The sequence below is a fragment of the Empidonax traillii genome, unplaced genomic scaffold, assembly GCF_003031625.1.
Source record: "Empidonax traillii isolate 1590-97213 ecotype Southwest subspecies unplaced genomic scaffold, ASM303162v1 scaffold662:size427329, whole genome shotgun sequence".
NCBI classification, from domain to species: domain Eukaryota; kingdom Metazoa; phylum Chordata; class Aves; order Passeriformes; family Tyrannidae; genus Empidonax; species Empidonax traillii.
Genome location: NW_020955855.1, coordinates 166,187 through 191,347, shown reverse-complemented (window position 1 = coordinate 191,347; position 25,161 = coordinate 166,187). Strand labels below are relative to the sequence as shown.

The following is a 25,161-nucleotide window of genomic DNA, read 5'->3' as shown; positions in this document are numbered from 1 at the left end:
AGCCTCTGCAGAAACCAGATCCTCACAGTTGACATCAATGGGCACATTTCATTCCCAACTCAAGACTATTAAAATAATGCAGGAGAATCATCCTTGTTTCACTCCCTTGTAATCTAGTTATGGAAGAGGGAAGTAAATACCAAAATAATCTGTTAACCAATCACGGTACACTAAAGATCAGATATACCAGAAAAATATCTTCATGGTATGAATAGAAGAGTACACAGAAATAACTAAGTTGTTTTACTACATAACAATCAATGTTTACTATTTGGGAGATTTGGTTCAAACTCAACCATTTGTGGTAGTCAGAGAAATACAATTCTATTAGAGGCTTTTATTTTTCTTTGCCATCACTGAGTTGTTGTTAAATCAGTGTCTTGAGAAGTCTGTTTTATTTAAAAATTCACTTCTTACAATAATTATTTTACAAGTTAATAAACTGCAATGAACCCACACCACCCTAAATCCATCATGTGAATACTAAACTTCCAAGGAAGTTCTAAAACCAGATTCAGTAGAGAAGTGTTTTCTTCCTTTCAGTGCACTCTAGTTGAGGTGAGTTATTCAAGGCTGAAAAAACAATTGGGAGTTTAAAACAGAGGTCACAGAAACACGTGTTCTCAAGTAAAAATGACACTTGAGAAAATGGGGAGGGGAAAACCCACAAAACATGTCAGCAAAAGATAAACCATTGGGAAGCCAAAGTGAAGACGCAGCAGCTTAAGTCTGTTGGGTTTTCCCTTTCTTTGAATGACATTCATTAACAAGCAGCACAAACAAACAAAAAAAAACCAAACAAACCCCCAAAAACCGGCAACATCTGGCCTTACAAAGCCACACTTTTGTTCTGTGAGTGATCAATGAACACCTTCAGTGGAAGAAGACTCAGAGTAGACAGAGATGTTGTGCGTGTGAAGCTCAGAAAAGAATGTAGGAAGTGACAACAGCTGTCACCAAAGAAGCTGAACTGATCTCTCACCAAGGGGACCATTGATGGCCTTTGCTGTAACCAAACAGCTGTATCAGTTGAAGGGGTCAGCTGGTTGCAAATAGATCTTCCCTAAAATAATCAGGAGTGTTACATACCCGAGCCAGCCACGCCCACAGGGGGATGTGCGAACACGGCTCAGCATGACATAGAGTATAAAACATGGACACCCAGCAAAAGCAACTTTGAGGAGAGCAATAGGTTTGAGCTGGCTTCAATCCTTGTGGTCCTTCTGGCAGCTGGGATCACCCACCACTGCAGCAGTGAGCAAGCTATGGAGATCAGTAAAGGGAATGATGTTTGCATTGCGATTCAACTGTATATACAATTGCTATATTGTGTTTGTGTTGTGATTTCAGTGTGTTGCTCCATTACTTTTCAAAATCAAAATCCCGCATAGCAACAAGTATCTTCAACTGAGTACATCTGGTTCTACAGCATTAAGCTTTCCTCATGTGGAATATCTAGAAGAACCTGGTCAGAGACCATTGGACTAGGACCCACATTGCCAGTTGACTTAGCCCTTCACCAGTTTTTCTGTATGACCACAAAAGAATTTTATAGAGTTAAACAAGTACTGCCACTCAAGAACTTTGAGCCAACACAATGAAATGCAAGATTTCTTAAGCACTAATACTTATAAGCTAGGAAATTTTACTTTAAAATGAAACTACTGTAAGATTATGCTACCCGCCAGGTGGGTTATGTCTTCCAGCTCATTCTGTAATAATGGCCAGTCTCTTCGCGAACGAAGAACCGGGGAAGGTCTTTACACCTTCCAGCCTGCACATTGGATTTTTTAGGTGAGACACAGTGTGCGCGGAACTGTACAACATAAAGCACTCACTTGGTCTCCACTGGGTGACTAACAAGCACCCCTACCTTGTGGGCACAGAACACCCATACTCCTGCCTCAGCTATTTCCATCATGAGGACCTGGTACCATCTATGCAAGTGTGCTCTAGTATCACACAAGGGAGAGCATTGGAAGGGATCTGTGTGATCACCTAATCCAATACGTATGCCCAAAGGAGAGTAAAATACAACAAGCTGGTCAGAAGTTATTTCCCCTTTATAAATCCAGGCTGACTACTTCCAATCACTTTCTTATCCATTCTTTGGATATCGTATTTGGAAATCGTTTCTATGATTATCTGTTTCTTCACCTTCCCAGGGGCCAAGGTGAGGCTGACCAGCCTGCTATTCCCTGTGTTCTCCTTGCCCTTCTTGAAGGTAGGAATGACATCTCTTCCACTCCTCAGGAAATTACCCTTATGATAATGACCTTTCAAAGACAAGAATGGCTTTGCAGTGACATCAGTCAGCTCCCTCAGCACTTGAGGGTGCATCCTATCAGGTCCCTTGAACTTCTTTATGTCCATTTTTTTATACATTCCTAACCTGATCCTCCCTCCACCAAGGATAAGTCTTCCTTATTCCAGACTTTGCTAGGCATCTCAGGGACCTGGGATTCCTGAAGGCAAGTCCTAAGAGTAAAAACCAAAGAAAGAAGGCATTGCGTAGCTTGGCCTTCCCATGTCCTTTGTAAGTAAGTCTCCTGCTCCCATTAAGCAGTGGTCTCATTTTCTCTGATACTTCTTTGCTGCTGAAGTCCCTTTAGAATCTTTTCTCGTCCCTCACCAGGTTCAACTTCTGAGACTTTAGCTTTCTTAAACCCAGCCCCATAATCCACGTCAGACAATGTCACCTGTCCTGCATCCACCTTTCATATTGAGTTGAATCAGAAGCTCCTCATTCATCAATGCAGGCTTCCTGCTACTCTTCTCTGATTTCCTGCATGAGGAAATGAACCATTCTTGAGCTTAGAGTAACCAGTCAGATAAGGTAAGAAAAATTTCTTGGATCCCAGATATTATAGGTCATCCCTGAATTCATATGAGAAAAAGCCTCAAGTACTTAGAATATGTTCCAGACCTATTTTTTCCCACCTCAAAGATCCTCCTTGAGTAGTTTCAATGAGCAAGGGGGTTAAATGCTTAAAATAAAAATTACATATTTTGAAAAAAATAGTGACAGAGAACATAGGGTTCCTGGAACACTGATCTGACTCAAGAAGCCAAAAATACAAGTGGATTAAAAAAAGAAAGATCAAATATAACGGGTTTTGATACTTCATTTCTTCTGACAAGCCTACTCAAACAATGATATATTTTAAATGAACTGGGAAAAGCAGAGGCCTAGAAGGAGAATTCTTGTCTCTGAACAAAAAGGTGCATGTCTAGACAGTTGGAACTGTGCCTGCACATTCATTTTTTGCAAAACCAACTAAAGCTGTCCACTTTGGAAACAAATTCAAATTTCAGGCTCTGCAGTTTACAAGTAACAGTCCTACAAATAAGAAATTACTTTTTTCATAATCTCTAGAATTCACAATTTAAGTCACTCCTTAATGGAAACTAAACCTAATTTTGCCAAAGAAACGAATGACGCACAGATGTCTCCCCAGCTGTAATCAGCTCTCAACAGACAGATCGCAGTGATCAGACCAAGAGTTCTCTCACAGAATAAAGCATAATCTTAGTTCCACGCTGATTTGTGGCTTTTGAAAAAAGCTTTTATTACAGGAAGAAAATGATTACAGAGTAGAATTGCTTGAAGTCAAATATCCTGTGAGAATTTTAGTCTAGGGCTTAAGTAAGCTCAGCCCGCTCCTGCAGACTGCGTGCCCATTAGTAGCTGGGACACAAGACACAGGTTCCCTGAGGAGGACTTTTGGTTGTTGGTGAACAAGAAACTTGACATAACCTGGCAATGTGCACTTGCAGCCCAGAAAGCCAATCGTGTCCTGGGCTGCATCAGAAGTGTAGCCAGCAGGTTAAAGGAGGCGACTCTGCCCCTCTGCTCTGCTCTTGTGAGACCCCACCTGGAGTAGAGTCCAGCTCGGAGCCCGCAACGTAAGAGAGACGTGGACTGCTGGAGTGAGCCACAAAGATGTTCAGAGGGCTGGAGCACCTCTCCTATGCAGACAGGTCGACAGAGACGGAGTTGTTCAGCCTAGGGAAGAGCAGGCTCCAGGGATACCTAACAGCAGCCTTTCAATACCTAAAAGGGGCCTGCAAGAGAGGTACTTTTTACACAACATGTTGTTGACAGGACAAGGGGTAATGGCTTTAAACTGAAAGAGGGCAGATTTAGATTATTAGGAAGAAATTTTTTACTGTGAGGGCGATGAGGTACCAGAACAGATTGCCCATGACTGAGTTGTGGACGCCCCACCTCTGGGAAGTGTTAAAGGCCAGGCTGAACAGAATTTTTAAGCAACTTGGTTTAGTGTAAAGTGTTCCTGCCCATGGCAGGGGGGTTGGAACTAGATGATCTTTAAGGTCCCTTCTAACCCAAACCATTCTGTGATTCTAGGACAGGAAGCAAAGAGAAGCACAGCAGAGCATGTGGGATGCTCAGTAATCACTTCAAAAGCAAATCCCCATTGGCACTAGAACTTTTACTCTAGGCACATATTTAGAAGGCTCTATAAACTTCCTTTGATCCTCGATTAAAAAGTTACTTCAAAACAAAAACCCACTAAAGTCCTTCAAAGAGTCATCTCATTCAAAAGTTAACCAGATAACTGTACTGGTATGCTTTAGGCAAAGCTGCTACTTTAAAGGAAATGCATCAAACTTCAGGGTTCGTAATTCCGTATGTATGTAAATTTTCCCTGTTTGCCACAGTAAGAATTCATCCTACTTTCACTATCACTACCTTATTAAAGCCAAAGACAACAGACAAGTCATCATCATCTAATGCATAATGGTATAAAATTAATAATGGGATTAGGATGCCTCTGAAGTAAATTGTGATCACCACTCTTTCAGTTCAGGACAATAAGAATGAAATTACTAGAAACCTATGAACAGAATTTTGCTCTGCATGTGTGTGAATTTTGCTCAGATTTTAAGCATGTGGAAGAGAACTATCATGCCTAAACAGAATACAGAACTGAATAGACTAAATATTCACATTCCAGGAAAAATTTTGTAACAAAACCACCAGTCTGTTGTTATGTAAGAAAACATTTCTTAGGCCTTTATTTACAAAAGCTTTAAAAACAAATACCCTTTGTTATGCAAATTACTTGTTTAAAAAGGACTGCCCAGTTACATCATCATAATTCAATGAGAAAAAGGTGTTTGATCTTTTGCTTTTAAGTACAAGATAAAACAGAATATTTGGTGAACATTTGGAGATTTTTCTACCATTGATTTCTGTGTCACACACACGTGCGCACACGCACAGACACACAATGTCACACATTCCATCATTTCAGGCTCATATTTAGCTATTCAATACCAAAACTCCTTCCTGCACAACTGCTCTGTATACATGCTATGCAGAGTTGAGAACATACTCCAGGGTCCTTTAAAACAATATATCTGAAATATATTGCAAGATATACTCAAAAATAAGCTAGCATTACACTCCCCAGGTCACTTTATTAGCTGTAAGTTATTCACATTTTGTTGTTTTACAACAAATATCTGTCACATCTGTCTTTGTAACAACTACAAAAAAGCATGATTTAATTGTCATTCTAATTCAGTATTTCAATTAAATAGTGTTTTTTCAGATCTTTGGGTTTTATCTTCAACTAAACTGACTTACAAAAATCATGAAATCAGGTACATAATAAATATGACTTCATAAAAAATATCTGAGGTGCACATTACTAGAATAAAAACTAGGAGGTTAATCAAGGGAAGTGTGCCATTACAAGACTCCTACTTTTCCAATATCCTTCAGCTCTTCAGGTTAATGATAAAAAGGCTAAAGTCATAGCTGTTCTTTCCCTGAAGGGTGTAAAGCTGTTTTTTCAAGCCTCTTTCCCCCGTCACAGAGCGGTTTTAAAGCAGCAGGCCAACCAGCAGTTGACACGTGCAAGATGTGTTTGAAGATGACCGAACACCAGTAAAATAAGAGCAGTTGCTATGACTTCAGTAGTTTGTTTTGCTTGAACAAACAGAGATTATGCAGCAAATAAGTCATGTTCTGTGGGTGGAGATGCCAAGGAAATACAGCTTGAAGCTGCTGAACTTGGCAGATGATTGTTTTCTAGCTGAGGGCAAAAGAAAAAACCAAAACAAACTTCAAATAAAACAGAGGATCTGAGTCAGAGTCTCTCTCTAAAGTGCAAATTTGATGGTCCACAATCTTGAATAGCTAAAACGCCTGCATAGTGGAAGGAATAGACATGAAGGGGGAAGTTAGTTACAATCAGAGCCAATTAATTGAAGAAGGGAGGGGAAAGAGACAAAAAAAATGGAAAAACAATACAGGTAAGTTTACCAGACTGTTCATTATGATTCAACTTTCCCCTTCTCTCTGCCACACTGATCCTATACATGCTTCTTTACAAATGGGCAAGTTAAGAGACCAAAATGTAACCCAGAAAATTTTACATATCAAGATCAAAATCTGTGATAGGAACAGTCAAATTTAGTACATAGAAAGGCAGAAAAGAAAGTGTACTGAGAAAGGGGGGAAAAAAGCCTTATTGTCCAAGGGGTTCAGCCAGAGATAAAACCTATATACAAGCGTGTGGAGGTCAAAAAGACGGCCTTTCATTTCATGTCATGACTGCTTGTTGGCTTCTTCTTCGTAAGCGTTTCCTGTGCCATTCTGTACATAAGATGAGCCCGAACCAAGGCCATACAAGTGGCCACAATATTTGGCATCATCAATGTGATCTTCAAAGAACATCTGAAGAGTTAGAAGAGAGACACGAATTATTAGAAAAGGTTCCGTTTAAACAGAACTATAGAAAGGCTTTATAATCTTACTTTCTTTTTGAATAAGACATTAAATCCCAAGGCGCAAAAGATGATGTAATTAACATAGTAATATGCTTAATCTTTATCACAATGCGCTATATGACACGATTCTTTAAATCTGTCAAGAAATACAATCAGTCTTCCTGTGCACCCTTCCCCACAAAATGGTCAAATGCAATGTTTTCATCATTTTCTATCATTTTCTTCAAGTACAACAAGAGTATTTCTCCACTATTTCTGTGGTGTTTCTAACAACAGCCATATGCTTAGCATCCATCATCAGTGCCTGCTTTCTTGCCTAATCCTCGGTGTCGGATTTTCACCACACACTGACTTGAAAGGTGGTATGTCCTAACTTATAAAGGTTTGGGGGTGGGAAGGATGAGCGCAAAACCCATTATGGACTCTGGAGAAATGCAGAAAGATGTATTTCCAGCTCTTCACAGCAGGGGACTTCATTTAAAAAGGAGTAAAATTTTGTACTAAGATTGAATTTACACCTTACAAGTCTAAAGTGCAAATGGAACCTTTCAGTGGAAGACATATGAAACCCCACGATGTTCTGATAGCCTACCTTCCAGACTTAGGTTTTCAAAACAACGAGTTATGTTTCAAAAATAAGACCACACACACACACAGAAATTTTTCACCCTAAAACCTTCATGGCAACCCTGGACACCACAGTGGTTGACATGCTGAGTCATCATCAGCATCAGAAATCTAAGACAGGCAAAAGTATGTAGGAACACAATGGATGCAATACACAATTCTAAACACAGAGGCCTATATATATATATATATATATATACCACACAGGCTCAAAACTTTTCCCTTCAAGGTTTCCTCTTAGTAGCACAGTCAGGATGGAAAGGTCTGTACTGCAGGAATCAGAGACGTCAATTCAAAGTTTTAAAGCCACCAGCAGTTCTTGAAGAAATTAACAGGTAGGAAAACCCCAAAACAATTCTACTGTTTTAGTATCATTATTTAAGTATTTCTGATGGAAACAAAAAGAGCAGTAACTTTTTTTGGCTGGCACTGCAAAACCCAGTAAGCAAGCAAGATGCAGCTCCTTCACGGCAATTAGCAATTTTGTACCTTAAAAGCACTGTAAAATGAAGACTTTTCAGTCAGAAATACATTTTTAAACACTGAACTCTGCTGAAAAGGCTTTAAAAATCAGCATTTGATGTATTTCTCTCTGCTTACTACTGTGTTTTTATTCAGAAATGCTGTATTTGCAAAGAATATCCACAACTACTGGGAAAAAATAATCCATGTCTATTAGCTTAATTAAGCAAGTGTTTTGCACTCAAAAGCCCTCAAAGATTTCCTGGTCAAAGCTTTTGGTAAAAGCTGCCTCACCATGAATATTGTGTGCCCACTGTATTGTGGGCACCACAATATAAAGAAGATGTTAAGCTCTTAGAGAGTGTCCAAAGGAGAGCAACAAAGCCGGTGAGGGGCCCTGAGAGGAAGCCGTATGAGGAGTGGCTGAGGTCACTTGGTCTGTTCAGCCTGGAGGAGACTGAGGGGAGACCTCATTGCAGTCTCCAGCTTCATTGTGAGGGGAAGAGAAGGGGCAGGCACTGATCTCTTTCTTCTCTGTGAAGTGACCAGTGACAGGACACAAGGGAATGGCCTGAAATTGTGTCAGGGAAGGTTTAGGTTGGGTATTAGGAAAAGGTTCTTCACCCAGAGGGTGGTTGGACACTGGAAGAGGCTCCCCAGGGCAGTGGTCACAGCACCAAGCCTGACAGAGTTCAGGAAGCGTTTGGATGATACTCTGAGGCACATGGTGTGACTCTTGGGGATGATCCTGTGCAGGGCTAAGGAGCTGGACTCAATGATCCTTGTGGGCGCCTTTCAACTCAGGGTATTTTGTGATTTTGTGATCTCATTAAAGAAACTAATATGGCTTTGAACCTTTTCCTCTGTGAAACTAATTTGAAAGGCTGTATCTTCTTAAACATGAATATCATGTACTTCCCTTTCTTTGCTTTGCATTTCATTTCAAATTCAAGGGTGAAAAATTAACAATACCAGGCAGACAGCAGAGAGCTGCATTGGGCTTGGATCATATCAGAAACATAATCCTCTTTATTACATCTGTAGTCCATGACCTGCTGAACAACTTCTAAACAGTTCCAGCAGAGACAGAACATTGTTAGGATAAGCAAACCAGCTTAAACCACATCATTTATTATTCAACAGCTGTCTCACCAGTATTTGTCAGAATCTCGTGGTCATTTTCTTTTTCAGAAAGAACGCTGGATTACAGAAGTTAGATACCTCAGCATGCAATGCTTAAAATTATTAAAAGATGAGGTTTGATATTACCATCTATTTTGACATCGTAAATGATACTGAATTGCTGGCAGAATGCCATGTTCTGATGCACTCGCAATTGTCCAGTGAACTGCTTTCCAGAAGAGGCCTGTGCAGTATTTGATTGTTCTGCTAAAGCAGAATATCCTAATACCTTCCTTGTTGTATGCAGACAGGTAGCAAGGAAGTGTGAAGCTTGTAAGAGCTGATTTTCCATGCTGTAAACTTGAATTAGTTGACTGATATATAATCTTCTAGAACGTTAGCAATCTGTGCTTTGCTTAATGGTAAGGAAGAAGAAATACATGGACATTCTCTACGACAGCCCATAAGTCATTTAATATACCTGTAGCCTGAAAGTTTAGCTAGAAGTGGCTAGTCATCAACACTCCTTCCCCACCTCTCAGCCTGTCACAAGCAGCAGTGCACACCAGCTGGGTATTACACTGAGCAGCAGCTCAAAAAAAAAAAAAAAAAAAAATTTTGGCTTGAGTCTCCCAGAAAGAAATCTGGCTCCAGCAGCTCATTACTCACTGCAGCAGCCACTGGAAAAAAGGTATCCTCCAAAACAGGTAAGGAAAAAAACCACCCCAAAACAAAATTCACAAAAAATCCAAAAGCCAGGCACAGGCTGGAAATGTGAAGCAATACTCACAGCAGCTAAGCAGGGAATCAGTATGGGTGGTTCACACTCACTCTGGGGAAAATACAGGTAAGTCTTATTTCTGTTAAGACAGATTGACCCCTAAAGCCCTTCTGAGACCTCCTTCAAATACTACAGACTTATGAGACACAATTCTGTGTGACTCTCACAGCATGTTACAATCATGGAAATAAAACTAATACATTCACCTACTTCTCTCATTTTGAAAAAGGCCATTCCTGTGAGTAAAGAATCGGATCCTGCCTGATGCTGTGGTCCTATCCTTTCCAGCTCTAACTGCTCAGCCACCTCTTGCAATCCACCCTGAAAAAGAAAACATTTTTGTTAACTGCTAAAAAATGTTAAATCAAAACTGAACTGCTATATTTGGGAAAATCTGGTACACAGGTCATACAACTTTGGGTATATTTTAACATTTGCACAGCTGTTGAAACAGTCCTTGTACTAGATTAATTGACACCTGGAGAATCAAACTTTCTGTATCAATAGCACCATTAAAATTCTGTCAGTATTGATTAAATAAGGCAGTATCTGCAACCAACAAAATTACTACTCATGTTCCAGTTTCTCCAGATGACACTATTTAACAATTTCTTCAAGATGTTGAAAGGAGGACTGGCAATGCTTAAGAACAAAAGCAGGTGTTCCTATACTTCTGTTTGAACAAATTGTAGAATGACATTTTTACCTTTTAAAAACACAACAGTTTGGGTGCTTACAAAGACATGCCTGTATGCTTCCACGTCTTCCAAGTCTCCAAGGTCTTCCATGTCCATAAAGTGTTTAGGCTTCCTCTGAAACAGACCCCTTTCTCCCCACTAGCCTTGCAACAATTAAGCTGAGGGTTTTTCCACATCCCTTCACAAAACCCGAGAGTATTCTTAAGTACCTAGAACACTACAGGAAGCCCAGGAATACGTCAGATCACAGACATGTAGAAACCAGGTGGCAAAGTTAAAAGAGGAAGGTAGTGCTCCCTCCACCTCTGCAAGACATTTAAAGTTTGTTTCATTAGCTGCTGTAAGAGAATAGGGGAAAAAACATGCAAAAATAATCCATCATCTTCCAACTAGTTTTCTAAGATACTAGAGTCCTATGGTATAGCCATCTTTAACACCTTTTCTGTTAAAGATATATTTTTAACAGATGTGCAACAAAACCTACTTAAAAAAATTATATAAATATCTGACATACAAAAAGGGAACAATTTAAACTGGTAACTGTCTATTTTGAATGTTGATAGAACAGTGTAAAAGGACAGATTGTGAAGCTGTAGGCAACACACCAAAGCTGCAAATCTATGTGCTCTAAAAGATAAAACTTCTTCAGTTTCGAGACAAGTTTTCTTCCCAATAAGCTGATGTGAAAAACTGTCCCCTAGACTGCAGTGACTAAATAAACCCCCTTTTAGTGTCCCCTCCAAAACAGTAGTAACTGCTACATGTGGGAGCAAACCTGTCAGAATTTGGTTTGGTTATACACAGATAACACTGATCAGTTGAAGGACAAATATGTGATACTGTTACTGCAGTCTTTTAATGTTGTGAGCATATGATTGTACAATTCTTTTTTTAATTCCTTAAGCTATAAAGCTACAGGAAAGACTAAAGCACATGCACATTCTTTAAGGTCTAGAAAGATTAAAAAAACCCCAGCCAGACAAAACCCTCAGTGCTGCCATAAGCTTTGCAAGGACTGCACAGAGGGAATGCTCTGGAATGCCTGAAGTTCACCTTTCCTTGCATTCTTTAACCTGTTTCAAGCACATGAAGGGAAGAAATAAGAGGCAAAAGCATAACAGTCAAATGTAAAATTCATGAAGCAATAAACGAATCTGACCTGAAAATCAGATCAAATATTATGAAAATTCCCATGACTCTTATGGGTTCACATTTTTGTTGAAAACAATGGAAGTTTCAGCAATAACATTCCTAAGTAACACCTACAAACCAACAGCATAGCTAGATTTATTCTGTCTTAAGCGGCAGGAATACAGTTCACAGAACTTTAAGGTAAGTCTACGTGCTTTACAGTTAAGGCCTGAAGCTGGTTTGTTTTACGTGCTTAGATAGAGCATCTGAACACTGCAAACTTGCACAGTTAACTTACACTCTCAAAATCATGCTGAGGGTTGGTGGCCAGCAAGCAAAAAGAGTACATCTCAGGCACAAGCATATTCTCTGCTTTCTAACTCCAATAATGAGCTGTTAATTCACCGCAGCAGTTAGACCCAAACTCTTTAAAAGGTGCTTATTTCTGCTCCTAACCCTCTACTTCCTCAAGCTGCAAATTAGCAGTGCTTCATTATTGGGCTCTGATAGCTGCAAGACTATCTACTCCAGCTCCAAATAACTTTGAAGAAATTAACACTCCAAAATAAAAATCAAAAATAGTTACAGAGTAGCTGCAAGCTCTAGAATGCAGACTTAGTAATACAAAAATTACAGTAAGAGCAGCCTACCAAAGAATGCAGTGACAATAGTACTTCTAATGGTGTGTGTAAATACATTTGTAAATATATACCACACGATTTTTGTTTGGAACTTCTTGGTTTGTAAGTGCAATAACTACAGAATAAAATTTGGCTGTCTCTGAAAATGTCATGGTTTAGGAATGGTATTCTCCAACTTGGTGTTCCCACTGAAACCACTCCAAAACACACCCCCCCACTGCTTTTTCCCTGCAGCAGGCTGGAAAGGAGAACTGGAGGCACAAAAGGTAAAGATCAAAGGTTGAAATATGAACAATTTACTGGAAAACAGCAATGAGATAAGAAAATGCACAGCAATAACACTAGTGATCGTATGTACAAGAAAAGAAACCTTACTGCTTACCCTGCAAAAACCCCTAATGATACCTGACTGCTCCCTCTGCAACTCCTCTGCTACTCCACCACACCACAGAAGCCAGCTCTACCTTCTCATTCAGAAAATGGTGTCAGGTGGTACCAAATAACCTCTGTGCCCTGGCCATGCCCCCTCCCAGCTACTACAAAAATTAACCATGTGCTGGCCAGAACCAGGACAGAAAATTAATAGGCTACTGAGATTCTCTTTCAGGAATGACTTTTGCACTCCATCTAAGTACATTTCACTCTTGGAGAAGAAGGACAAGTTCTTCCCAAATTTTCAGAGCATTGGCGTTCCAAGAAAAAGGCCACAGAATGATTTACATAATCACACTACCATGGTCAACAGCAAATCCAGTTCAAATTCTCATTTCATGGCACAGTCCCAAAGTTCGCTGTTCTGTAAAAAGTGCCAGAGTTCACTGTTCTGTACAAACCCCCATATTAAAATCAAGTTTCTGACAAGGTCAATCAATCTACATTCCTTAGAAACGCCACTACTGTCAGAAGGTTTGGAATTGTCTACATAAAAAACTTTTTTTAGATAATAAGCAAGTTTAACTTATATTACATTAATATCTCAAGTTAACTCCCAATCTGCATGCCAGTAAATTCAGAATAATATACTGTAAATTCACAGAGTACTTAATTTCACAAAAAAAGCATCAAACATCTTTCCAATACTGAAACATATTTCTCTTTCTAATGCCAAAAAATCTTTTTGGGTTGTGTGGGGACAGAGAGTGGGAGACCTACAGTAGGTCAGTGACTTTCATATGAAAAATAACTTAGACAAGTCAATAAAAGACAACTGCACAGCTGTTCAATTCACTGCAATTTAATAGAGATTGAAAGTGACACACATTAGGAGACAGCGCATGCATTTTTAGAGTCACAACACTGAATGTATAGTAATTTGTTTCAGGTACAGCTCAAGTCCACCATCATTTCATCACTGGTAAATTTGGAGGGCTAAGATAGTGACAGCAAGGGAAGGGGAATGGACTATCAGTCTGCAGATGAGGTGACAAGAACAAAATTTACTGCAGGAAAGCTGACCTACATATTCAGCTCTGAAAAACAAAAAAATCACCCCTGTTCTTATGTTTTGCTGAAATAAGACCTGTGAAGGTTTGTCTCGTCTTCCAAAAGATCTTTGTCTCTCTAAACACGCACAATGTCTTAATGGTTACACACAACTGTGTCTTAATGAAATGTCAGGAACTAGAATCCCCTCCTCCTCAAACCCACTGGGAATGTCACCTCTGGAATAGTGACACAGAACATCAATCTGTTACCTTTCCTATGTCACTAAATTTAGAATTTACATTCTGTTCTTGCTAAGTGTGTCACCACCACTTAAGACACCAGATGCTTTACTTTGTTTTATCAGGAGTGAGAAAATGAAGGTTCTTTCCTTTTGGGGGGGCTCCCCCCTACCCCTCATTTAAGACTCTTCAAGTTTAGGAGCATTTGATTTTTGTTCCTGGCCTCTGTGGAGAAAAGTGGTTCTAAGATGTTCTCTAATACTCAGTCATTTGTCCAGTTGGTTATATCAGTAACAACTGTAGATGAACACAGATAGGCACTCTTTTCTTACTAAGTGGAAGGGTAGTCTACATTTTCATCATTCATTTTATTAACAAAGTTAATTTACTTCTCACAGAAGCAGGCTACTGCTCAAAGTGACACATTCAGCTAGTTTATCTCTGAAAGAAACAGAGGCCTATAAACAGCACACAGATCACTTGTTCAGTACAACGAAGTGGCAAGCCATTCCTTAGTTCGGATTTGGTTTTACTAAGGTGAACGTTCTCTTCTTCCTGCAGGTTTTCATTAAGAAAGCCTAGAAAGTTACTTTCCATAGGAGCAACAAGTCATCAAATGCCTCAGATGAACGATGCACCTCATTCCAGCAGTAGTCCAGTTTTTTGGCAAGTAAGGCTGTTAACAATGCTTTTAGCATCTCTCTTTCACTTGCTGTCTTCCCCTTCACATAACTAGTTTCAGTTCCCATTAATTCTCCAGTCCAATAAAATTTTATGCCTGACAGAGTAAGCCAATTAGTAGCCCCACTGGCCTGACATGACAGATTAGTTTCTAGTTCTTTTTTTTTTTTTTTTTCTAGAAGTCACATGTTGTCCCTGAACATATGCTGTTGCTTATTTTTCCTTATAGGGCCATCTGAAACATTCTTCATTCCATTCCTCTTCTCAAGACACTTCCACATCATCTTCATTGCAATTACCTTTGCCTAGATGACTGCAGTCCTTTAGTGGACTGCACAATAAGGAAATAAGAATATACAATACCTATCAATTCTTATGGCTAAGGAAATGAAGAATTAATTCCAAACACGGGTTTATCATCTATCAACAAAGCACTGTAAATATAATATCAACATGATATTTTTAACTGGTAAGTAGTTATAAAAATTGATTTGTGCTCCTGCCTGTTTCTATCAAATGCCTTTAATATTAAACATACAAAGCTGGAGATAACAGTGCTTAGTAGGCACTATCAAGAGCAAAACCAGACAATAAAGCAAATAAGTATTTTTAAGCATAAAGTACTCTGTCTCCAAACAAAAAATTTGTTCTGAGACATTAACAGATTACTTACCTTCAGGTTTTTGCAACTCTTCATGAGATATTTTACATCATAGATGACAGGGAAAAACAACCGCAGTATCTCAAAGAAGTCCAGCTCTTCCTCAGGTAAATTGGAGTTTGTCAGGATTTTGATTAGATAGCCAAAGTCATATCCGCTGCAAATTAATAACAAAAGCAATATAAGCAAATAACTTAGAAGCACCCTTCTCACTTCCAACATCAAGACTTTACTGCACATTAACAGGACATTTTGCTTAATTTCAATGCAAGTTAAGATCATTTTTTATGAAAAAACTAAACTTCAATGTAAATGGCCCCATCGTAGATTCCAGAAAAAACATTTTAATTTAGTCTGCATGAGGCAAAGTGAAGAAGCAAAAATATCTGCCTACAGGAGTTTCTCTAAATCCTGAGATAATGTAGTGCTGCTGGGTCTACATCTGATAACAAGAACTCACACCAGAAAGACTGTTAATCTGGTTTCTTTCACAGAGACTGGAGTTTCACACTACAAACTGAGTGAAACAGACTTCTACTGCTCTTGAAATCCAAAAGATGAGTTTCCAGAGCCAATGCATATTTATGCCTGGAAGAAAGTTTAACCCTCAGCAAAGAAGAAGAGCGACTATCTTTAACTTTGCCGCACACAGACAACTGAAAAAATCAATAGCTTGTAGACTATTGCTCTTTCTGGAGGCAATGACAAAACAAGCTGGAAAAATTTTTGTGTGTACATGTAAGTCTGCAGGAAGCAGCAAGTTAACTGAGCAGTACACATTTGTCAGAAGGAACTGAGGTATTATAGGGTGTGCATGGTGGAGAGAAGAGTTTGGAGAGGCTTCCTCCTCAATAGCTTGACTGAAGAAAGAACATCGGAATGAGGTGTGGCAGTAAAAGGGGAAACCGCATACTTTTTATAAAGCGTTATGAAAGGAAACAAGAGGGCTTTAAGTATAGGAAAGACAGATTTCAGGTATTAAGCAGGACTGAACACCACAAGAAAAAGCAGGGATGACTAGTTATGCTTTTCCCTAGGAAGGCAGCAATTACAAACCAGATTATTCATGACCTGATCACCTGATCATGAATCTGATCTGTTCTGATCCCTTGCACTTGAAGGACTGCTCATGCACATATGCACTGAACTAGATAAAAGACTGATATATTCTCTCTAGGTTATTAAGTTTGCATTGAACTAAACTGGTTCCTGGATTTTACTGACACACATAAAAATGCTGGTACTAACAAAGATGAAAACACACAGCAGGGCTGCCTCTGCTGAAGGCTGCATCGGTTCTGCTATTTAAGGAACCTCAGCATAGAGCTGAGAGCTGATTCAAGTGAACAGGTGGCCACCACAGACTCCCAATTCCAAGTTTAGGACTTTGTGTTCATTCTTGATTACACAAGGATCATACTCAAACCCAAGAATTTTGCACCTTGGTAAATACTGAACAAGATCTTTAACTGTGAGATGAGCAATACAAAAGACAAATCAGCTAAAAGCACTGTACCACCATCATGTGGATATTTAGAATCCACAAACACTGGTGACTTCTGATGAAGGTTCAAGGCTTCAGCTTGCATATTCAATGTAAATACGGTTACTTTTTGTATCTTTTGTATATATAAGGTTCTCTCCATCTTTATATTATTAATTTCTAGACAGAGGGTAAAAAACCCTTTAACATATAGGAAACAGTCCATTCATTCCAATAAGTCCATTAATATAGGACATACAAAAGGTATAGACTATTGCAGCTCTCCCACGGGGCTCTCCAGTGCTCTAAAAATTTCGTATTGAACAAATCCTGCACTGCATCTGTTCCTTTGAAGCTGTGCTGGCTGCCCTCCAATCTCCACAGCAGCAGCCACCGGCCAGGGAGCAAAGGAGCCAAAGATAAAGAAGGATTTCAGTCGAGCCTTACAAAGTAAAAACTGCAGTGTACTTGGCAAAACAGTAGCTTGGAAGCTTAATTTTATTAGATCATCTGAAATGGGAGGGAAGGTGGGAAAGCCTGGATCAGCATAAAGCCCTCTATAGAAAAAAAAGAAAAAAAGCTACATTAGCAAAAAGGCTGTTCAAAAAGATGCAAAAAAAGACTGTTCAGGATTAAGGAGACTTACTCCTCTAGAGACCAGAGTTTATTAACTCACTGAATTCCTGACATTGATCATCCTTGTGGCTCAAATGTAACAACCGTATTAAAACTTTTCAAGTGAAAAAACCCGAGTATTTGTGCTCCTCCTCTTCAAAAGTATTTGACTCTTTAAAAAAAATTAGGTACAAGACTGAATTACTAGAAAACAGATGTTCTCAAGCACTTCCACTTTCTCTTGAGAAGGAAGTACTGCACAAAAAGAAAAGCCAACGTTCATTTACTATTCACATATTGAGAGTAACCAGGCTACCACAAATGTGCAGTTCTGATTAAGAATTACACACTTTTTTCTCTTGAAGACTGTAGCAGATCCAAGCTTACACAGACATAAAAACTGTCACTCCAATTCAAGACCAAAATATATCCAGATAAACTTTTGAATGCTAACAGAAGGCTAAGAAAGTCCATAGTGAGCAATTATGTAATTGCCTGCTCATTAAAAAAGTTTTCTTCTAATACTCTAACAGGCAATTAGTGGTTGGTTTATACCCTCAAGCACATTGGCTTCCTCTCCTTAAAAGCCTTTCACCATTTCTAATACAATCACCTGAAGTTGCTTAGTGCAGTGACCCACAATCTGTGGAGCTATACAACATAAGTACTCTTACAGACATTTGTTTTGTTTTTTCACTGAACATGCAAAGCTGTAGGCAACAAGACCACAGAGAAGATCAAACAGGCCTGCATTTTGTTCCCTTCCTATCCAAAAGAATTCAGATGGCCAATTAACAATGAAGTCTACTCAAGCATCAAGTCTCTAAAATAAATCAAAACCTGCAAGAGCTGAGAAAGCTTTATTTTATTTTATAATGGTCTAACAAATGAGCCAACAGATTAAATTCTACTAAAATCAGTTAGACAAATGATTACTGAAACACAATAGCTTGGAACTTCTCAGCATCCCAAAAACATCCTTTTTTTTTTTGTTTTCAAAAAAGCATGTTTTCACAGACCCTCCAAAGGTAGACAGAGGAAGATGCACAGAGGTGGACACTCAAAAGTTTCAGCAGAGCAGTCACTTGAACATCCACAAGACCAGCATTTAAGTGGTTTCTTTATAACTTGCTAGACTGCCAAGCACTCACAGCTCTTTTGACTGTGACAAGGATCAGAAATTCAGGGCTTCCCCCTCCTCTCTCCTTGACTCAAGTACATTTTAACACACACACACACTCAAAAGATTTGATGGAGCTCCCTATGAAGTTGCAGTACACAAGAACTGGTGACAGTTGAAATGTTTCTTCACTCATGTCTGTCGGAGCTGCAGGTCCATACAGATTTGTCAATATATGTCAGGATGCCAAAGCAGCTGCATCAAATGCAGAGATAAAAAGCACACAAAGAAAACTATTTCAGAAGCAAAGAGCTTAGAAGTAAAACATTTAAGAGTTCAAGGAAATCAAGGACTGGGAAATAAAAACCAAACCATAACCTCACACCAAGAAAGGAGTAATCCTCCTTTGCCCACTTCCTACGGGACTTAAATTTTAAGGGTTAGTAGTAATTATAGCATTTTAAGGAAATGGAAGCAATAGCAGAGTGAGCAACTACCAAGCATAGCTTTTTCCGTAGTCAAAGAATACTGCATGGAGGGCCTACATGAAACAAATTTTCAGCGGAGCGTCCTGCTGATAGAACATAATCACAATCAATCTAAAGTATATTTAGAAACAGCTGTTCACTATTCTTTGTGGCACATTTTATATGACCCATGCTCATTTATAGCTTTGTTCAATCTTGGTTTCCTTGGAACTTAACCCACTTAATCCCGGGTTTTGTGCTCAAGATAATATCAATAAGCCCTGGCAAAGATCAAAAAGCCTTTAAACACTCTCTGATGATCGGTGTTTGACAAACATTGGCTGGAATAGCTGTCTTAAGAAGATTTCTAAAGACATGTTCAGTGAAATACACAACAGAAACCCATTTCAGTACAGATGAAATCCTTCATAGGCTAGTAAAAATGGATTATTGCACACGGCTTGCACTACACTTTGACTACCCTGTTAGCCAGGAATTACACATACTAAGTATAAATATGCTTAGAAAAGAATCCCTACTGTAGAAATGGCTAAGGTATACCTTATACGAGGCTCTTAACTTATCAGGCAATATTGGAAAACACCATTTGGGGGCTGAAGTTGCTTCAACGTGCCATTACATGCACAACCTACCTCCCCTTCTCTTGAACCATCCAAGTCATATTGCTCAAGTCAAGTGTAAATCAGAAATATACACAGACGAGTCAATAATAACGCATTTAAGAAGCTGAAAAAAACTTAATTCACTACTTTAGCCTTTGTAGTCTTTTTGACGTAGTTTATGGCATTCTTGTTACAGTATTCTTCACAAGGTGCTACCCCAGTACCATGATAGCAAGAGTAAGATTATTTTGGAGTCATGAGTTGAGACAGCTGTAAGTGGAAGATGTGACAAACGTACTCAGAGGATCCTTCTTTTTTTAACTGTCTTTTCTTTCCAACCTCTCTCCTTTGGAAGCTCAGCCTAACACTTCTTTCTACAAAGCAAATCAAAACAATGACTTCTACAATAGAATGTTATATGCACCCTTTTACTACCACTTTACATTCCTTACCAAAGCAATCCTTATTTATCAGTTGGTTTATAGCATAAATACTTCTCTAATTCCATGTGACTTTGTGTCCTCCAACATTTAATTCTTATGAATGAAGAATTAGATTTTTTTTCTAATTTCATAATTTACTTTTCACCACCCACCAATATAGCATGAGTGTAAACATGAATAAGACTGTAAGGAAACTAGTCTCAGCTAAAACATTCCCTCTACCTCTGCTGATTCCCTTAGCAGCCAGCATTTAAGGGCATTGCATAGCAATAAGTCCTTAGAGACACCGCTGCTTGCAAAAAGAGCAAATTATCTCTGGCATGCAGCTGGCTACAGAATGACCACTGCATATGTTATAAAGCATCAAAAGTCTTACTACCACTAAGAAATCTTTTGTATCTTGGCAGATTCATAGAGATTTAGCATGCATATTTCTATATCTACTTGAAAGATGAGTTCCTATGATGAAGAAACAGTAAGATACATTCATTACCACAACTGGGATTAAGGTTTATCAGGAGTCTCCTTCTAGGCCGAGTAATTTTCAGCTGCCCAGATTTCCAGGAGACTTACAGCAAATTTAGAAGTGATTCATAAAACTCTTCACTGACAATTCTGGGGTGGTCTCTCGCATGATTTGCTCAAGAATTGCTTAGGAATAGTTCTCTTCTATCACTGTCACCGCTATTACCTGCACGCAAGCAGCGCCACCTGCTGGCTGAGGAGTCTCATGCCTTTCGGCTTTACAGTTTTCTGGCTACCTTGTGAACACCAAATATAAAACACTGGTACCCCCTGTATCCCTTATTCTCTATTCACAGAATGGTGTTAGAGGGATTGCAGCAGAAATATTTTCTAACTCTTACCGACCAAGCCATGTGCTGCATGCACCATCAGATGCACAGCACTTAAGCGCAGGAGACGTGACATCTAAGCTCTGGAGTTCAATAAACAATGCTGAAACCCCAAATATTTAACATGCAAAATTTACCTATGAAAGGAAAGCCACTTGACTCCTTCACACAGTACAACTCCCGATGTCATGAGCAGTTCTGCAAAGTACTGTGTCTCAATTCCCTCTTCTTCATGCTTTTTAAACTGGATACCAGATGTCGTCAACAGTTCAATAGAGTCTTGAGCATACATATCTTCTCTAAAAACAGAGAGGAAAAGTAAACTTCCAAAATCTACAAATCTCAGTGATTATAAACCTGGTAACATCTTTTTTTTGCTATTCATTCCACAGGCTTCACTAGCATAGAGCAGGAGCAACTTGACTTCGTTCTGGGTTAATTACAAAAGCAACTATTTTTTCAAAGTATTTTTTGTTTTACCTCAACTAGCATTTCACCACTCCCAGCACCTCCATTTATGCCATCTTCATTAAAAAAAATAGTTCCTGCTTCTCTTCCAGCTATCTATAACCCCTCTTCTGTAAATCTACAGAGAAAAGTGAATCTGTGGATCTTATTCGGTAAAATATCTGTATTCATTACTTGAACTGTGACAAATTATAGGTAAAATCTAAAGCTCTAACACATTTCATTACAGAACTTGGAACAGTACTCTCCAGATCCCAACGCTGCATTAGTTTGTGGATAATATTTCCCACAGGATTTTAAAGATTTAAGCATACGTAAATGTTTAGACACATGTTCATCAAAACTTCCTTCTTGGTACAACTGAAAATTGAGTACTTGTTCCTTCTACTCAATCCTTAAAATTCAGGTAGTCTCATGTTTTCTTTCTAAACAACCAATTTCAACTTTAATAGCCATATTCTGGACCTAAAATTTAACAGGATGAAATAAAATTCCTCTATTCCCTGTTTGATCTCCTCTTACTTCTGTATTTATTCCCTTTACCACTAACAATTTCATGAACTTTTAAGGATTTTACGATGAAATTGATGTTTGGGGTTTTTTTTCCCCTAAAGTTTAATCTGTATCAGCGTAACAAAAACATAGAATGATTATCTGAAAAAAAAAAAAAAAAAAAAAAAAAAAAAAAAAAAAAAAAAAAAAAAAAAAAAAAAAAAAAAAAAAAAAAAAAAAAAAAACAACAACAAAAAAAATCAAACATGCAAATATGAGTCTACTTAGATGATATTAATTTTACTGTCCACAACATAATAATCCACAGTCTCTTCAGTGTAAAGTTTTAAATTTTAGTAAAAAACAACTGAAACACACCAAAAAATCCATACAAGACAACCAATATATCAAACTTGACTATTAGATTCAGTCATAGGCTTATATTCCTTATTCCTACTAGCAAGTCATCATTCATCAGAACATAGAGACACACTCTCAAGATGTGTTGTGTCTTTTTTCCTCCCTCCCACACAGCTGTTCCTTAGTTCTCCAGCTTTAAAGGCATCAGCTTCCCAACACCTGTCTATCTCCCTAACACATTAAAGTACCCATCCAAAACAAACCCACCATTTTACAAAAAGGAGTTTTAATTCTAATTGTTGTTCTGCGCTAATCAGGTGCACAGTTCAATTAGAGAAATACTTATGCTCTGTAAAAGCAAACTACAACAAGACCTGGCTAGAACCACACATACACAAAAAAAATTACCTTCTAGGAACAAACAACAGCTGTTTTGCTTTAGGAGCAGAACACTTGGCACAGTGCCACTTTCCAAAAGAATGTTTAGAAGCAGACAAAAATATTTAAGTTCTCCTCCCATGTAAAAAAACCACATATATATATTCATGTTTCATGCAATACTTACCGAGCTTATGCTTTTCTATAAAATCAGGGAATTAGTAACAAATTAGTTGGGTGATTATCTGTATCTTGCTTTACTAAGCTGTCTTATCTCTGCAGCATTTGGCACAAATGGATGGAAAACTACTTTTGGTTTCACTTGCTTGACATTAAGTAGACTTTTGAAGCTCAGAAAATAAATAAAGTGTAGAACAGGCTCTTCTTCCTGGATCACAGTTTGAAGTTATTAGTTCACTCCTCTTTCTCACACACTTAGCAGAATTAGTATATTCTATCAAGAAAATGGATAGTTTCCATCCAGCATTCATACGGCCAGGTAAGTTCAGACATACCAAAATATCAAACCTGCACTTACTTTTTCTTTCAAGAGACACTTCAAACAAGATTAAATAGAGTGTGTCACTGCTCAGACCAAACTGATTTGTGACAAGCCACAGCACTGCTTGTTTAAAACAGCAGAAAGATCAAGGGAGACAGCAGCAGTTTTCCTCTTTTCAAGAACCCCCCACTACTTTGAAAACAAATCTTTTTATCTACAGGAATTCAAAGGTCTCTTCTCTAAACCTCCTTTGTAGGCTGCAGTTTTAACTCATGTATATAAAGTTGTCCAGTTATCAGCTTGTAGCAAACTGCCAAAAAGCCCCAAGGCTTCAACACTCTTAAATGTGTCAGAAATGTCTGCACTGATATTCAACAGATAATCAACACATGAAAATCTATCAGACCAATTATGTTTACTTCAGGAAAACAAAACCATCAAGATACTAGTAACTTTGTCAACCACACCAGCTAAAGATATAACTAGAGTAGCCACATAAGTGTTTGATCTCCCTGAAAAAGAGACGTTTATACTTAAAGTTTTATCACTAACACAAATCACATTGTGAAATAAAGTTCACAGCTTTACTGGTTCTAATAGACCATAAAAATTAGCTTGCTTTTTAACCAACACTTAGAACAAACTAATTCAGAACTTGCAGGTAACATTTGACATACTTCTTTAGTCACTTTGGTAACTTTTTTTTTCTTCAATTGTTGGTATTTTCCATTTAAAGTATATAAACAAACAATATGTGATTTCTGCAACAACTATTAAGTGTTAAACTAAATTAAGGCAGGCAGAAGCATTCTGAAATGCTAAACATGAAAGCACAGAGCTAACATATGCACTAAGTATAAATGCCCCTTTTGAAAAGTTTTGTTGAAACCGCTTAGCGTTTTGTGACCAAATTACCAACAATAACACAGACTGCACAGCAAGGAGGGAAGAAAGCACTTGTTTGGCTGACAAAATTTTCCTCATATGAAGTATCTATGATATTCCAATATTCCAATCAGACAGATAAAATTAAATTTGAGATTTTATATATATATATACACACAAAAAACCCTATATATTACTTATTTTCTGTAAGTCAGAAACATGTTTAGCAGCACAGAAATTGCACACTTACGTTAAGTTAAATTTAAAATTAAATTGCCAAGTTGAAGTTCCTGGAGGATATTCTCCTTGCTCATTCATAAATGTCAGTCCTAGTTGAATTATTTTTAGCAAGTCGACATTGCAGCGCAATAGCTGGTACTGATAGTCTGCGTTGCTTCTGAATTCTCCAATAGGCCTTGCAACTACTCCTGGAAATTCCGTGTCCTGCAAGAGCAGAATTAAAACTTGAACAGACAACAAGCATAAGGGCTTACACTGCTCATTATAAAACATTATCCACCAGTTTCATAACTGAACTGTGTGTAAATTTAGCTTTTAAAAAGGTAACAAATCAGGATCCTGACGTTCACACATACTAAGAACCCATTATTCTTTCAACTAAATTGGATGAAGAAGTTTAGTGACTCAACTGATGGTTGAATAGTTGAAATGATGGTTTTTGAGATAATTTGGCACAGAGGTTGAGCGCCCACTTACCATGGCTACATAGTTATACTTCCGTATAACCTGACGGATTTTCTTCATCTCTTCATCCAAGTTACAAGCCCAAACCTCGCAGATTCTTTGGCTGTGGTCTACGGTAGCCGCTGGCATAGTTGGGGGGGCTTCAGAGACCGCACATCAAAAGCTACGCTCGACCGGCGATCGGCTTCATGCAAAGAGAAAGTTCAGCTGCTTATTATTTTTCTAGCCTAAGACATCAGAAGAAAGGAAAGCGTCAAAGCGCGTGGAAGAAGGCCCCGGGAGCGGCGGGAGGAGAGGAGAGGAAAGGAGGCCCGTGGTATTCCCGCGGCTGGCTCCCGGTGCGATTCCCTCACGTTCCCTCCCCCCCATCCCCCTTCCCACTCACCGGGCCCGGCGGGCTCTGGGAGGGCCCCGCGCGCGGCCCCCGCGAGCCGCAGGATGCGCCGCCGCTGCCGCCGCCGCGCGCACAAAGCCATTGCGTCACCGCCGCGCGCCGCGCCCGCTGGCCCAATCGCCGCCCGCGCCGCGGAGGGGGG

At 38.9% G+C, this 25,161-nt stretch overlaps 1 protein-coding gene across 2 annotated transcripts; it reads right to left on the bottom strand.

Moving 5' to 3' along the window:
* Positions 1-5,009: 5,009 nt before the first annotated feature.
* On the bottom strand, positions 5,010-24,852 carry CNOT7 (CCR4-NOT transcription complex subunit 7). Of its 2 annotated transcripts, none has more exons than XM_027899377.1 (6): positions 24,638-24,852; positions 24,171-24,364; positions 20,973-21,134; positions 15,243-15,387; positions 9,965-10,075; positions 5,010-6,709 (listed from the first exon to the last, which is right to left on the bottom strand). In XM_027899377.1, the coding sequence occupies exons 1-6, from the start codon at positions 24,752-24,754 to the stop codon at positions 6,581-6,583; spliced, it is 858 nt and encodes a 285-aa protein (XP_027755178.1). In that variant the 5' UTR covers positions 24,755-24,852; the 3' UTR covers positions 5,010-6,580. The 2 variants fall into 2 exon arrangements, with proteins under 2 accessions (XP_027755178.1, XP_027755179.1); XM_027899378.1 differs by having other exon boundaries at positions 6,597-6,709; positions 9,961-10,075.
* Between the last annotated feature and the right edge of the window lie 309 nt (positions 24,853-25,161).